The sequence below is a fragment of the Trichomycterus rosablanca genome, chromosome 26 (genome assembly GCF_030014385.1).
Source record: "Trichomycterus rosablanca isolate fTriRos1 chromosome 26, fTriRos1.hap1, whole genome shotgun sequence".
Classification (NCBI taxonomy): domain Eukaryota; kingdom Metazoa; phylum Chordata; class Actinopteri; order Siluriformes; family Trichomycteridae; genus Trichomycterus; species Trichomycterus rosablanca.
In genome coordinates, this window is record NC_086013.1 from 13,281,216 (window position 1) to 13,296,597 (window position 15,382).

The following is a 15,382-nucleotide window of genomic DNA, read 5'->3' on the forward strand; positions in this document are numbered from 1 at the left end:
TGTGTGACTGCAAATTCAGACAGTTTGAAGTAATAATCCCAGTAATGCATAGAAAAGGTCAAATTTGCTTTGTTTGTTTTATACAGTCAGGACAAGCCAATTCCATAGTGTTTTGCATAAAAGTTACATACAAGAGAATTGGTTGTTGATCACAAACAAGTCAGGCATTGACTCCCACTTTTCCACAGTGATGCATAAAACAAGAATGTATAAAACATTTCACTTTATTCCAAAGTCCTGGTCAAGGGTTCCTCTATCCCAGACATGTCATGCATTTTCAGCACACCCACAACTTTTTATCAAATGAACAGTTGATGTAGGTGTGCTGGAGGGAGGGGGCACTCCATGACCACAGTTGTGAAACGGTGCTTTAGGTTTTTAAGACTCAATCTTATTAACGAAGAGAGATGTTCATAGTAACCTTGTATGAGCTGCACCACTAATGAAGGATCAGATGTAGCTTGATCCTAGTTTGCCGGGACATCATCGCTCACTGAGTTAATACCAGGACTATTAGGACAGACTCATGAAGCATGATCTGCCACTCTGTTTATGTCATTGCACATCTCTGGACATTTAATGCCCAAGACACTTTTGTAATTTTTCTATTATATAACATATTGCATATATATTTATTCCTACCAACATTGTACTGCAATACTTACTTAATATTTCGTATGCACCTTTAGCCTATTTAATTAATAATTTTTAACTGAGTCTTTTATTTACTTAATACTTTTTTCTATTGTACCTTGAGCTGTTGTAATACTTGACTCCCTCTGGGATTAATAAAGTGGTCTGTCTGTCTGTCTGTCTGTTCTGTATGTATCTATCTATCTATCTATCTATCTATCTATCTGTCTGTCTGTCTGTCTGTATCTGTCTATCTATCTATCTACTTGCACACATGCAGCCACACCGCCACTTTGTGGATAACATCAAGTACCAGTGCTTAAGAGTGTTATCAGTACTGTCACAAGAAACCTATTCCTTCCCGAATACACACCACATTGTTGTTTAAACAGTTGTTAAAACCATCCTGAGCTGTAACTTTGCCAGCATATATAAACAAGGCCAAGGCCAATCACTTGTGAATAAAAATAGATGAATTTGCGGGAAGCAACACAATCTGGCAGCACCAGCACCGGGTTCAAAAGCTTCCACGCGCCGGAGCACGTGTCTAGTCTGTACGTGCGCCGTCCAGTCAGTTAATAATAGGCAGACTTGCGCCGTTTAGAATGGGGAGTGGCCTGGAGCCCCCATTGGATCGGAAACCGCGAAGCTGCGCGAAGTAAGGGAGGAGAAATAGGAGGAGGAGGAGGACGCCCGGTCGGCTGAAGTATCGGAAATAAATCTCGCAAGTTAGAAGATCGCAAGTGTATAAATACCGCAGACCGGGGGCGCGCACACACAGTACAGTCGGCTGGAACGTGTTGTGCAGATCTCTGCTTTTAAAATAAAGCAGGTGTGACTTTGAGCTTTACTGTGAATGAATAACGAACCTGTTTCACCTCGAGCTGGAGATTTCATCCCACATCTGCAAGTTTGTAGTGTTCGGTGTAAGTAGCCAGTAAGGTCATTTTTTCATTCACCTGAAAACCTGAACATCAGCGGTTACCATGAGGCGTCACGTTTATAGTATTTTAGTCACAGCTTTGTTCGCCTGGCTTGTAAAATGCGAGTATTTGGAGTCGGAGGTGACGGTACCTGTCAAACTTTCATTAAGGAGCAGTAAGGAGAAACTTGTTTTCCAAATAAAGGCTTTCGGTGATGTTTTCACTCTTCACCTGACACCGGACGACAGCTTTATGTCCCCGACGTTACACGTTCAGCGCATCAAAGCGAATCAACTCCAGTCAGTCCTGAACGGCTCTGGACACGAGCGCGTCCTCGAGGATGTCCTGACCACGCTCGAGGGCGGACAGGATCTCAGGGACTGTTTCCACACCGGTACCGTGAACAGTGATGAGAAATCGCTGGTCTCCATCAGTCTCTGTCAAGGCATCCAGGGAACGTTTGTGACTCGTGGTAACGAGTACTTCATTCAGCCGGTCCGAGTGCGCACTGGAGGAGCAGGTGAGACTGTCTCTCAGGCGCACGTCGTCAAGAGGAGAGTTTTCACCAGAGGTACCAGCACTGAAGGAGAGACTGAGGATGAGGATGAGGATGTCCTGAAGCAGGTCATTGATGAACCTACCAAACTTGAGGAAAGGGAACCGAGGCGGGAAAGAAGGTTCGTGTCATCCGCGAGGTACATCGAGACCTTGGTAGTGGCGGACACCTCCATGACGCGTTTCTATGGAGATGACATCAAGGTATTTTTTCATCTTGCACAAAGAGTGTAAAACTGTCTAATTACTGAAAATTGAACAGATGGTAGTAGATACCCAGCAAACATCAGTCTTACAACCGCCAGCATAGTTGTGTTGGATGTATTTAGAAAGTTGACATAAAACATTTAAGGATGTAACAAGATTGTTCTGCAATGCTATTGCATTGTAGTAATCCAAAAACTCGATTGCAATATTCCAGTCTGCATCTACCATAGCATTTTAAAATTCTTAAACCTAAAGTTGATTACTACTTCCCTTTAATTAACATACATATAGTCTTACTTAGCTGTCACCACCTCTAGTTAACCTAATCTCCAGAAAGCTTCAGACAGGTGAACACCAAGTTAAAGGTTGGTGAAGGTTGTCAGAACATAATTACATAATCTGTTGTATATGTTGGCATCTACCAGTTAAGGAGTAGGTTAAAACAGAAAGCCACCTTATATAACCTACTTTACAACTGACCCTAAAGTTATGCCCCAAACCACACACCAGCATACCATAAAGCATGCCAGAAATAATACACTATTATTTTAAGGTAGCCTACTCTGCAGGTAAAGGTTTTGCACATGGCCTAAAACCGTGCACCTTGCACTTGTCTTTTGCAAACTTTCATTCTCACAGAGCTATTTTCTCAAAGGCTTCTTGAAGGCTGACTTGTCAAGAGGCAGATGGTTATGCAAGGATGTTTAGTACATCTCTCCAGAACTATTTACGGCATGCACTTTTTTATTGCTTTTCTGCACATAAACTAGACCGCACAGTCCTGCTATGTTGACTGCCTTGCTCACAAAAGCTGTGGCCACAAATGTTTACCACAGCTCCACATTTTGTTGATCAGGCATTCCCTACAGCAAGTTCCTGTCTAAATAAAAGCTGGAGAGAGTTCATTTACACTACCCTTACTTGGCTTGTTTAATTTGTAATCATTTTTTGTTTCATTAGGAACAAGTACTGTTAAGTACCGGCTGTAGCAGTGATGAATATAAATATATTTAATTATAATCACTTTTTGATGTCAAGTGCACCATTGATTTTGGTTTCAGATTGTGAATGAATAACAAGAGGCCATAAATTTTGTCCCCTTTACTTTTTCCCCTACTATTAAAAAAAACAAAAAAAAAACTGGCATTATGGAATGTGAAAGATCTTATTTCAGCACTAGTTCTGATACAGTGTGTAAGCCTCAAACAGTGAACAACATTTACTGGCACCAAGCTTTATGAAACTGTTTGGCACGAAATCTGAGATCACACTGACTGACAGCATTTAAGAAATGGTGTTTGAGGGGTTGACGTTTTAAATCATTGCTAGATTAAAGCAAAAATAAAATTTTTCTATTACACATAAAATCCTGATCTGCTGTTATATACTGTACATTGATGTCTTATTAATATGACTTGATTTGACTGTGCCTTGGTGGGATTGCAATAGATATATAGCAAAAGACAGGAAAAGATTTAATTAAGCTGTTGGCATTAAGTGTGACTTAGCACCATCTCGACTAGAGATTAAGATAAGAAAGCGACTTTTTTCTGGTTAATTGCCAGATTTAAATTTTAGATGTAGATCTCTAGACAGCATGAATGAGTATTGCAGTGGAAGAAGACATTATATATCTGACCTTTCCTCCCTCAGACACAACCATTGATGTTTGTTGAGCACTTTCTGGGCACCAGCAACCATGCTTTTACAAATTCTGACACATTTTAAAGTTTACCTGAAGCACTGAGAGTTGAGAAAATATAGTTTTCAGGTTGAGTATATTCTAAAAGTAACTTGCTTTTAGCATTTAGGGTAAAGGCATTGCTTAATGTCTGCACATTGGGTGTTATACCTTTGATTAGTAGCAACCTACTGGCTGTACAGCATGGTATATTTAAACTTTTAAATATTTGAATGTTAAACAATCTCTTACAGTCTCTTATTTCTTTGTTTGTTTTTTTTGGATTATTTCATGCAGCATTACCTACTGACTATAATGGGAATGGCTGCACAGCTCTTTGCCCATCCCAGCCTGAAGAATGCTGTGAGCCTGGTGGTGGTGAAGATGTTGATGGTGGAGGATGAGGATGTGGGACCTGAAGTGTCCAAAAATGGACATGTGTTTCTACGAAATTTCTGTGCCTGGCAACAGGACTTCAATCCATTGAGTTCACGCCACCCCGAGCATTACGACACTGCCATCCTGTTCACCAGAGAGGTAAACCTGAAAACAAAAAGCATGTCTGTTTTTCCAAGCAGGTGCTTGACTGGTTTGATAGTAATAATTGGCCTTTTTGAACATTTACTTTATTTTTTAAATAATGATAACACTACACTGGTGTTTACATTTCCTATGTTGCTTTTGATTTAAGTCTGGCTATAGGCTAATGATAATGTTAGGGTCGACCTAATCCATTGTTGACTATTGAAAGTATCTGGGTCATTAAATTAAACAATTGAAAGGGACACTTACTTGACACTTGGCAAAATTTGTAAGAATTCAACACATTTGTTATGAAAAAGGTTATAGCATAAAGGTTAGAGCAGTTAAAGGGTTGAGCACAGTCTGATGTTTTTAGGAAACCTGTGGATTTGTTAAGAGGCCATGGTGACTTCTTGTCTCCAAGTGATACTTTGGAACCACCCTCACTAAGCAAGGTCACACAAGCTGGGACCAGCATACATAGGAGAAAATATTTGGCTTTGAAAGTAAACTGTGCAGATCAGCCGTTACAAAGTTAAAGGCTCTCTCACTTTTTATTCTGCCATGTATCTGCTTCGTTTTATGATGGAAACACTGACAAATATGTTTTGCTGGCAAGAGCCTACTTGGGGGGAAAAAAGTCTGTCTGGAATTAATGGAGAGACGTCTGGATATCAGTGTCTAAAACATGCCCCCCTTACTATCCTCTACTTACCAACCTTTTATTTTAATCTTTGTATCTTTATCTTACTCCAAAAACCTCACTACTATCTTTTTTCTTGTTTCTTTCCTCCTCCAGGACATTTGTGGACATAAGCATTGTGACACCCTTGGTGTAGCTGATGTAGGAACCATGTGTGACCCCAAAAGAAGCTGTTCAGTCATAGAGGACAACGGCCTCCAGGCAGCCTTCACTGTGTCACATGAGCTTGGTACAGTTCACACACATGCAGACACACACACACATGCACACTTAAATGCCATCAGATTCCACTCTGTGCCTCTGTCTGACATCTAATGCCCGCAGAGTGTCGGGAGCAGTGTGGACAACCCAAATTTAGAGTGAGCCATTCATTAATGTGTATTCAATCATCTCAGCTTTGCTGGAGCAGTTTCCACGATCAAATTTATGTCATTATGAATCTGTGATTTGTTAATTCTTCCAAACCTTTATTTAACAAATACAATTTTTTGATGTTTTCACTGACCAACATAATTGTATTTTGTATGAATATTAAAGTAACTTTTTTTAAACATTCCACAATAAACTGGTACATTTCTTACAGGTGAGGGCATCATGAGTATAAAAGATACAAATATTTCTGTTTGCAGGATTGCAAGTAGAGAAGGTCTTTCACCATATCTGTGACTTTCAAGCCCTCAGATGGCATTGCATAAGAAACTGTTACACTGATAATTGTGATAAATATAGCCACATGTGAACAGCCGTTACACAGTCTGCTGCTGCATTAAGAAATGCAAGCTGACATTAGCAAGTTTTTCGCAAAGAAGATATCATACATCAGTTCTATCCACCGAGGTCTCTGGGTTGAGCTCATCGCAAAAGGAACAAAAGAAAGTGGAACTTTAATCAAATGAGTCCACATTTCACCTGTTTTTGGAAAACACATGCCCATGGCATAGGGGACTTGCACATGTGTGAAAGTACCATTGACACTAAGGCATTTATTAGAATCTTAAAGAGATGTATGTTCTCCTGAAAAGTCCTTGGTTATAAAATGTCGGTCCTCTTTTTACAGGCCCTAAAACAGCGTGGCTCTGTAGACACAGAGTGCATGTGCTTGACTGGCCTGCCATCCAGATCTGTTGCCTATCACAAAAAAATATATGGCAAATCATGAAAAGAAGAATTGAGTCTTAAACCAAGCAATAACAGACAAATATTCACTTGCAAAACTGCAACAATTAGTGTTCTCACTTCCCAAACGAATAAAAAGTTTAACTTATAGGAAAAGGAATGTGTTTATGGTAAACATGCATTTGTCCCAACTTCTTTGAGGTTGCTACAGGCATCAACTTCTACATTTGTTATTTACAAAATACAAGTAAACTGTTCAGTGAAAACATTGAAGTTACTTCTACTTTTGTCAAATACAGGATGGAGATTTAACCAATAACAGAGTTTTGTCACATTTTACAAAACATCCCAACTTTTTTGGGAAATGGGATTTGTATACATATAGTGCAGCTGGAGATATTCGAACATTTTGTCCAGAGCCATTAACAATCAAAGGAACCAAAAGAATTTGGATAGGCCTGCAGAGGTCTGGGGTTGATGCAATAAGTCAAGTCTAAATACAGAGGGGTCATATGTCTGAGAACACTTGTGAAAATGCTTCTATTTTACATCTTTGTTATAATTAATACAATAAGTTTTTTTTTATCTCATTACAAATCATAAAATCATCAAAATAGTTTTTTAATTAAGTGATTTCAGGAATTCTTAGTATTTTTTCCTTTGTGTCATAATAATACCATGCACTCCAGCTGGCATGAAAAAGTTGGAAAATCTGTTAATTAATGTTAGTTCCAATATGGTCACAACATTCTTTGGAATATAACAACATTCTTTGTAGCATCTTGTGAATGCTTGGCCTTCTCTGCTTTTAACTGCCCCTGTAAATGATTAATGGGGTTTAGGTAAAGCAATTGTGGAATATAACACATCTATATGAATTTATAGAGAGAGGTAGAATCTGGGAAATAAAGCGAGAGTGCAAAGTATACAAATGTCAATAATTTTTCTTTCTCTGTTGTATCTCTTTTTTTTTTTTTATCCAAGGCCACATACTTAGCATGCCACATGACGATTCCATCAACTGTGAGAAGTTGTTCGGGCAAATCGATGAACACCATCTAATGGCTCCTCTCTTTGTCCATCTCAACAAGACGCTTCCCTGGTCTCCATGCAGCGCCATGTACATCACAGAGTTCTTCGACAGTGGGCATGGTAATGCCTGGGTCACCATATTGATCCCATCATGTTTGCATAAGGCTTCTCATAGAGAACACCAGGTAGTGTAGAAGAATGTTGAGAAAACAGTTATTTCTTACATATTTTGTTTGTATTAGTCAGTTTATCTAGCTCAGTGGACAGATTTTTATTTAAGACAACGTTATAAGTTGTCTTACTGATTTACTTCTGAAAGACTAAGGCCCAAATGTAATATAATTTAATAACCTATTCTAGACAGTTATGTTAAATCTCTAAGCTGTCATTATATAGTTAGTGGAAACTTGCCACAAAACCAAACTGTATAATTTTGTACTTACAGTGAAGTGGAAATCTATCTATAACACTCACACTTTTTTTCACAGTATACATACTCTGCCTTTACTTGCTGCCTAACCACTAATAATAGACCTGAAAAACCACACAATGTAATTTTGCTGAAATTGTCAAATACTAACCACCTATGTACACCATGAATCTCTTTCTTTCTCTGGGTTGTTTTGTGCCCCAACTATAGCGTAATGTAGTCAGGATGCCGTAACTTGGCAGGAATGTCAGAGATTGCTACAGGAATTCATCAAAGGTTTTCCAAGATTAAATCTCTACTGTCTCCTAAAGGGTACCTCACACTTCAGTAGAGGATTCCCCTAAAAACAAAAATAGAGAAAAACCTGACTGTGCAAGTAAAATCAGCACTGAAAAATAGCAGACATATTTTCGCCAGGGCTTGATTTATCTCAGGCAATATTTTAGTCTAAGCTCTCCTGTTCTTGCTCTTCCTATGTGTCATCTTTAGTGACTAACACATTCCATCTTTAACAACTGTTTTCCTTCTCCTGTGTTGTGGTTGCCAAGCACATGTTGTCTTTACTAGACTTGCTGTTGCTACAGATAGACAAGAGTACTGATAAAGCCCAGTTATTATCTTGTTGAAAACTTGGAGATTTTACATATGAGCTATAAAATCAACAGTGAATTGTCTGAGTACTTAATAATCTCCCATGTAGTTTATTTTTCCCTTCTAACTGATCAGTTTTGTTTCTAAAGTACAAAAAAGCATATTAGACTGTGTCCAGTGGTGTCCAAATTTGAGATAAAGTAAAGGGATCAGGACTTGTGTTTAAGAGGATTCAGTTTTTAGGTGTTTAAGATTAGGATCTTTGAGCCAAAGTGAGTTCAGGTGGAGCTAGAACATTTTAGATTACATAATGGAAATCCTTAGATGAGACTGTTCAGACTAACACACATTATGGAAATACTTCCCTCAAGCTACAGATGTGCATACCAGTTTTAGTAAATATTACTGTCAGCAGCACTGCTAGCGTGTATAAACTTCAGGCAAACCAGACTGTATACTGAAATTGGTAGCATTCTTTCTTAATAGTACAGTATGTATAATTAAATAAAAAGCAGTGGTCTTAACATTACTATAACAAAGCCTTAATTCATTCTTTTGTGCTAATTCTGTTTTAGGTGACTGTCTGATGGACATGCCGGAACAGACTATTCCTTTGCAGAATGAGCTTCCAGGCCACACATTTGGCCTGGACCGCCAGTGTCAGCAGGCATTTGGAGAGGAATATGTCCACTGCTCAGATGCCCCAATAGACCAAACATGCACTCAGCTATGGTGCCGTGAAGATGGCACGCTGCAGTGTACCACTCGTAATGGGAGCCTGCACTGGGCAGACGGCACACCCTGCGGTGAGGACATAAGCTGCCGTAACGGTGTGTGTGTGTTAAACACACTGGCGGAGATGGAAGAGGAGCAGGTATGTGTAACATTGGATGTTGACAAGCCTGAATGATTCCTGTTTGTATATGGCTAAAGTTTTGAAAAGATTCATGATAAAGTCTAGATATTTTTGCATTGTTCTCTTGACTGGTTTACCACTGTTCTGTGTGTTTTGTAACAGTTGCTCCTGCCATGCTCCTACATTTCATTTTCCACTTTTTGTTTGCTGGCACATATTCAGACAGATTAGGTGTCTAGGCAAGTCATCTTTGCATTGTGTCAGACACTTTATTAACCTTTTGAAATCTAGTCCTGCAGGACATGGATCAGGCACACTCACATAGATGCTGTAAATTAATCTGCCCCAATCAATGCTCTTAAATGCCTCCTCCAGCAACCAGAAATAAAAAAGCCACAGTAAAATAGAGAGCAAGCAACAATGTGAAACCGACACATTTAGTGTTTATTTGCACTAAAACGAAACTTATGATTTTTTAATCTTTCATTTAGGTCACATTGTATTTAGTAAAGCCATCTAAATAAAGCAAATTATATTTGGGGCTGCCACTTTAGAAAAGTGAGCCTCAGATGCCGGACATCCTGGCTGTAAGAAGGGGTCTCTTAGCCAGCATATATTAGTGGAATAAATGAAATGTTACAAGCACCATGCTTGGAAAACGGTCAATGTCTGTCTGACCGTAACATGTCTGGTTAGAGCAGGGGTCATGAAGTGCCATCAACAGCTCTAAAGACAATGCTAAAAATAACACAATACAGAAATAGCTTACTATATTTAATGGCATGATCTAGTTCGTTGGAGAACGCAACGTCTATTTTTTCCCAATAAGCTGAAACGTGGACTTATCTGACCTCAGCACATGTTTTCACTGTCATTTGGTCAATATTATAAAAGCTCAGGCCTATTTCTGCAAAAAAATATGTGTGGCTTTGTTTTCACATATGAGACTTTCATATATTGATGCCGGGGTAGACTGTGTTGAGTGACACTAGTTTTCTGAAGTACTCCTGAGCCCATGTGGCTATATTTATAACAGTAGACTTTTCAGAATTCCCAAAATATTCTTACATTATTATGCATGGTAGACAGTGAAAGACCTAAATTATTTGCATTAGGAAAAGTGGTGAGCAACGACCCATCTATGCATGAAAAGACTCATATAATATTATATACAATTTTGATGCATATCATATATTATTATAGACTTTATTGATACTTATACTAGAATTTGTTCATGCATTGTAGTTACCAGTAAATGGTGGCTGGGGTGCATGGAGCCCCTGGGGTGTATGCTCTAGAACCTGCGGTGGTGGTGTCGAGTTCTCTTATCGGGAATGCACAGATCCGGTGCCACAAAATGGAGGATCTTACTGCTTGGGCCAGAGGGTCAAATACCAGTCCTGCAACATTCAGACATGTCCGGGAAATGACGGTAACAACTGTGCCTTCTCTTGTCTACTTATTAGAAAATTAGCAACAATGTCATTAATCTGTGGTAATCATGAAGTGGTTAACTAGTGACTATTTTGTGATCTACAGGTGAGAGCTTTAGAGAGAAACAATGTGAAAAATACAATAGTGACCGCTACTTGGATGTACACGGGAACATAAAGCAATGGATTCCAAAGTATGCTGGTGTTTCACCCAGGGATCGGTGCAAGCTTTTCTGCAGAGCAAAGAACAGCAATGAATTTAAAGTCTTTGAAGCCAAGGTAATATTTCAGTAGTCTTCGAACAACTCTTACATCTTTGTGTAAATTTCACTGTCCTTTGATTTGTGTCCTTTACGCTAGTGAGCTTACTATTAAAATTTCTCCTGTATTCCCTCTTTCCACAGCACTGATGACATCTTTACATTTTCCACTAAATTCAAAAGCATGAAATGTTTTCTCTGTAGCTAAATGTAAAATCTGAATCTCATCAAGCCCTGTTACTCTCTTGTAACCTCATTACATTGCTCTCTTGCCTTGCTTCTTTGTGTTAATACTGAACAATATTATCCCATTTACTGAATGTGTTTTCATTTAATAACACTTCAAAACTTCCAGGCCATTAAGTCATGTTGTCACTTTCTTTTGCATCGAGTTAAGCCTTCTTTTTTAATTACCAGGTTGTGGATGGTACAACATGTGGTCCAGATACCACATCCATCTGTGTCCAGGGCCAGTGCATAAAGGCTGGATGTGACCAAATCATAGGTTCCAATGTTAGGCTGGACAAATGTGGTGTCTGTGGTGGAGATGGGACAAGCTGCAAAAAAATTTGTGGCTCTCTGAACAAAGCTTAGTAAGTAGGAAAAAAACATCAATTATAACAACATTGCTTAGTTGGAACAGACACATTGCTGGACTACTTATTTTTAACGTTCTATTAATATAACTATTTGCTATAAATCTTTATATGCTTACGAACAATATTCCAAAAAATCTTTTTTTCTACAGCTTTGGCTACAATGACATTGTTACCATTCCTGCTGGGGCCACCAACATTGACATCAAGCAGCGAAGCCATCGTGGCATCAAACATGATGGCAACTACTTGGCAGTAAAAGCAGAGGATGAAACCTACATCCTAAATGGGAACTTTTCAGTATCCACAGCTGAACAGGACATTCCAGTACGAGGTGCTGTCCTTCGATACAGTGGCTCATCCACCACCCTGGAGCGACTAATCAGCTTTCAAGTGCTTCAACAAAGTATCACAATCCAGCTCTTGTCCACAGCTGGTGAAGCCTCACCACCCAGGATCAAATACACATTCTACTTGCCCAGAGATATGCCATTCAGCAAGCCAAGGGCAGAGAACAGCATCTCCCCACATTTAACCTTGACATTTGGAGGAGCTGAATGGGTCTTAGGCAAGTGGTCAGAGTGCTCCAAAAGCTGTGGTGCTGGCTGGTCCAGGAGAAGTGTTGAGTGTCAGGATAGGTCAGGAGCCCCGTCTTACTCCTGTGACATTGACCTGCGGCCAGCTGATATTCAGCCATGTGGTGACCTGCCCTGCCCTGTCTGGCAGATGGGTCCATGGTCAGCCTGCTCTCGGACTTGTGGTCCAGGAGAGCGCCGGCGCAGTGTGCTGTGCATGGACTACACCGGCAAGGCTGTGGAGCCAGAGAAGTGCAATCCAGATAGGCAGCCAGTGTCTGTTTCCACAGAATGCTTTTATCAGGACTGTTAAAACTGAGCTTTTTCCACACATCAAAGAACAGGGTGAAGTGGTGACAAGGTTTGCCACTTATATGGTAGGTAGTGGATAGGAGAGCTATATTTCAATAGCAAACCAAAAATTCTTTAGAAACAAGCAAACAAAATCCAACTTAAAACATTTAATCAGCCTAATCAGGACATTATGTATAAGGTTTGAGCTATGAGATTATTAATCAGTGTTTCTCATATTCTTCTATATTGCCTTAAAATCATGTAATCACTATTGAGGATGTTTTCCTGCCCCACTAATATCTACCTCAAAACATAATACATTGTAATGGTTTAGAGGAGGATTCTGTTTTGAAGTGTTACTGCCTTTGCACAAACCTGAAATTTGATTCCCAATTTAACTGGCCAAATACCTCCATTTGCAGTGCATAAAGGTCACAACAGACAGAGAGTGTAACAAAATATTAGTCAAAATTGAAAACCTACCTTAGTTGTGCAAACATTAGCCTTAAAAGTAGGTGTGTTAGTCTCTGTTGACTGAATTTTATTGCCTTTTTGAAGCTAATTCTTCATACAGACTAATATGTTTAATGTCACATGATTAATTTATTTGCTAGTTTGCTGGTTAGTATACTAGGGAATTTTTCAGATTACATATTTCAACACTGGATTTTTAGTCACACAGGAATGTGTGACAACATACGCAGACATCACCTAAACCAATGTGAGAGCTATTGGATAAAGTGAGGGCATTCAACTTCATGTTATCAGCTATTAAAATTTGTCTGCTTATGATAATCAAGCTGTTTTCTGTTATGAAGCATTGCAGTGGATGTTAGACACTGCTTTAAGGCATAGCTAAGCAATTATAGTATTTTTGAATATCAGTGTCTAAATGTTATTCTGAAGAACACCATGCCTGTTGATTACATTACATTAATACTATAAGGGACAGTGTGTATAAATGACTTTGGCTCTGATTGTTGGCTTAATGATGGCTATTTATCTGGTTAAAGATATAATGGTTATTCCTATATAAATATATAATGTTTATTTAAAAAAACATTACATTATTAAAATAAAAGTACTGATTGTTATAGTATTACATTTGATATTTTTTTGTGATGTACAAACTGCATTTCCCGGGAAAAGTTTTAATAAGTGCAATAACCCCAAGAATCTGTGATTTGTTCATACTTTTAAACCTTGATTTAACTGACAAAAGTAGAAAGATGTTTTCACTGACCAAATTTTTAAATATAAAGAAGTATAGAATTTGTTTTTACACTGTGTGACATCACATTCATGGTAATTACACTTTTTAATCCTTTGGGTCAACTTTTGCAGTTTTGTGGGAAAATATGGCACCCCGATGGCAGCTCATTCATTCATTCATTGTCTGTGTTTGGCCACTGCTGTATCCTGGTCAGGGTTGTGGTGGGTCTGATTTATGTCTCTCTAAATTCCCAATACACGTCTTTGCGTCAATGCTACCTTCAAACATATGCAGGTCACCCATGCCGTGGGCACTAATGCACCCACTTACCATGACAGATGATGGCTTTCAATAATAACAGTCTGGCTGGTCTTTTCATCTTTGTCACAAATAACAAATATTCTAAAAAACTTTTTACTCATTTTTTGCCCGTCCCAACTTTTTTTGAGTGTGTTGAATACAATCAAGTTGGTCAGTGACACATTGGAAATAATTTCTTTGTACTATTGTCAGTCAAATAAATGTTTTAGAAAAACAAATCATAGATTCTTGATTCCATAGCATTTTACAATGGGCAATGTGGTTTGTATATTATGCTGTAGATTAATGTGAACACAGATTCTGTTACATTTAAGACATACAGCAGACACTTTTATTTAAAGCAACTTACAAATGAACAGAGTACAATGTAAGTCCTTAAAAGTATGGGGCCTTGCTAAGGTAAGGTAATGTTGTCAAGCAGCTGGCTACAGTACTTATTTTCATATTAATGAATAAAGATTATATCAGTAGAAATGTAGGTAATATTTGCCCATGAACTTTCTCAGACCCAATAAAACAACAAAAAAGTCAAATTGATGATTTTAGTCTAAGGGTTTGCATTCCTTTTGAATGAAAATTTGTTGTATGAGTTGTGAAAGTTGTAAAACATGTAGATCTGAAACCTAAGCATTCTATCCCTTCAATGAAGGTTTGTATGATGCTATTTTATAGCTTCCTTTTAATGATATTTATTGTTTGTTTCTACCTTTATTTGTTTTTTTTTCTTGTTGCTGCTGTCTGTCCTACAAAACTGTTATGAACTGTTATGATTATTAATTAAATATGACTGAATACTTTTATTTGGTGTGATATTTGCTATGGTCAGATGATTCGGATTGAAATGTAAGCAAGTAGGATGGATTTAAACCAATAAAACAAGACCAATTTAAATAGCTCAACACAACTAATATAACAGGTGATTTCTCCAAATTCAACACAAAATGCCACTTTTACTGACTACTGCAACTGTGTGTGTGTGTGTGTGTGTGTGCGCGCACCTAGCCGGCTCCCTTTTGTAAAATATTTGTGAAAGAATGGGTTGTTCAAAAGAGCACACTGAATTCAAGTGAAAGAGTAGCAGCTGTTATAGCTGCAAATGAGGGGGTAACTCAATAATAATGCCTATGTATTTAGAATGGGATGTCATAAAAACTCCTGGAGGTGTAATGTGTAGATATCCCAATACTATTGTCCATATAGTGTGTGTGTGTGTGTGTTTATTAATACGGCTTGTAGACCAATAAAAATTAGTTGGTGTCTCTGTATATTAAAGCGATATATATATATATATATATACAGTATATATATATATATAAAAGATGGATAGAGAGATATACATATATAAATGGATATATACTACAACTACAATCTCACTTATTCTATTGTCTCTTCCTTTTTGTCCAACAATCTTACTTAAAAATAAAGATGTTATGTAAAATTT

At 38.3% G+C, this 15,382-nt stretch overlaps 1 protein-coding gene across 1 annotated transcript; it reads left to right on the top strand.

The window, feature by feature from the left end:
• Positions 1 to 1,619: 1,619 nt before the first annotated feature.
• adamts8a (ADAM metallopeptidase with thrombospondin type 1 motif, 8a) lies at positions 1,620 to 13,318 on the top strand. The gene is made up of 9 exons (XM_062989204.1): positions 1,620 to 2,315; positions 4,297 to 4,536; positions 5,321 to 5,453; positions 7,325 to 7,492; positions 8,969 to 9,267; positions 10,495 to 10,681; positions 10,789 to 10,961; positions 11,360 to 11,535; positions 11,691 to 13,318. The coding sequence occupies exons 1-9, from the start codon at positions 1,620 to 1,622 to the stop codon at positions 12,424 to 12,426; spliced, it is 2,808 nt and encodes a 935-aa protein (XP_062845274.1). The 3' UTR covers positions 12,427 to 13,318.
• The last annotated feature ends 2,064 nt before the right edge of the window (positions 13,319 to 15,382 follow it).

Coding starts and splice junctions, on each gene's coding strand:
- adamts8a (XM_062989204.1), top strand. CDS start 1,620: ATGAGGCGTCACGTTTATAGTATTTTAGTCACAGCTTTGTTCGCCTGG. Junction 4,537..5,320: donor CCATCCTGTTCACCAGAGAG/GTAAACCTGAAA, acceptor TTCCTCCTCCAG/GACATTTGTGGACATAAGCA. Junction 5,454..7,324: donor CACTGTGTCACATGAGCTTG/GTACAGTTCACA, acceptor TTTTTATCCAAG/GCCACATACTTAGCATGCCA.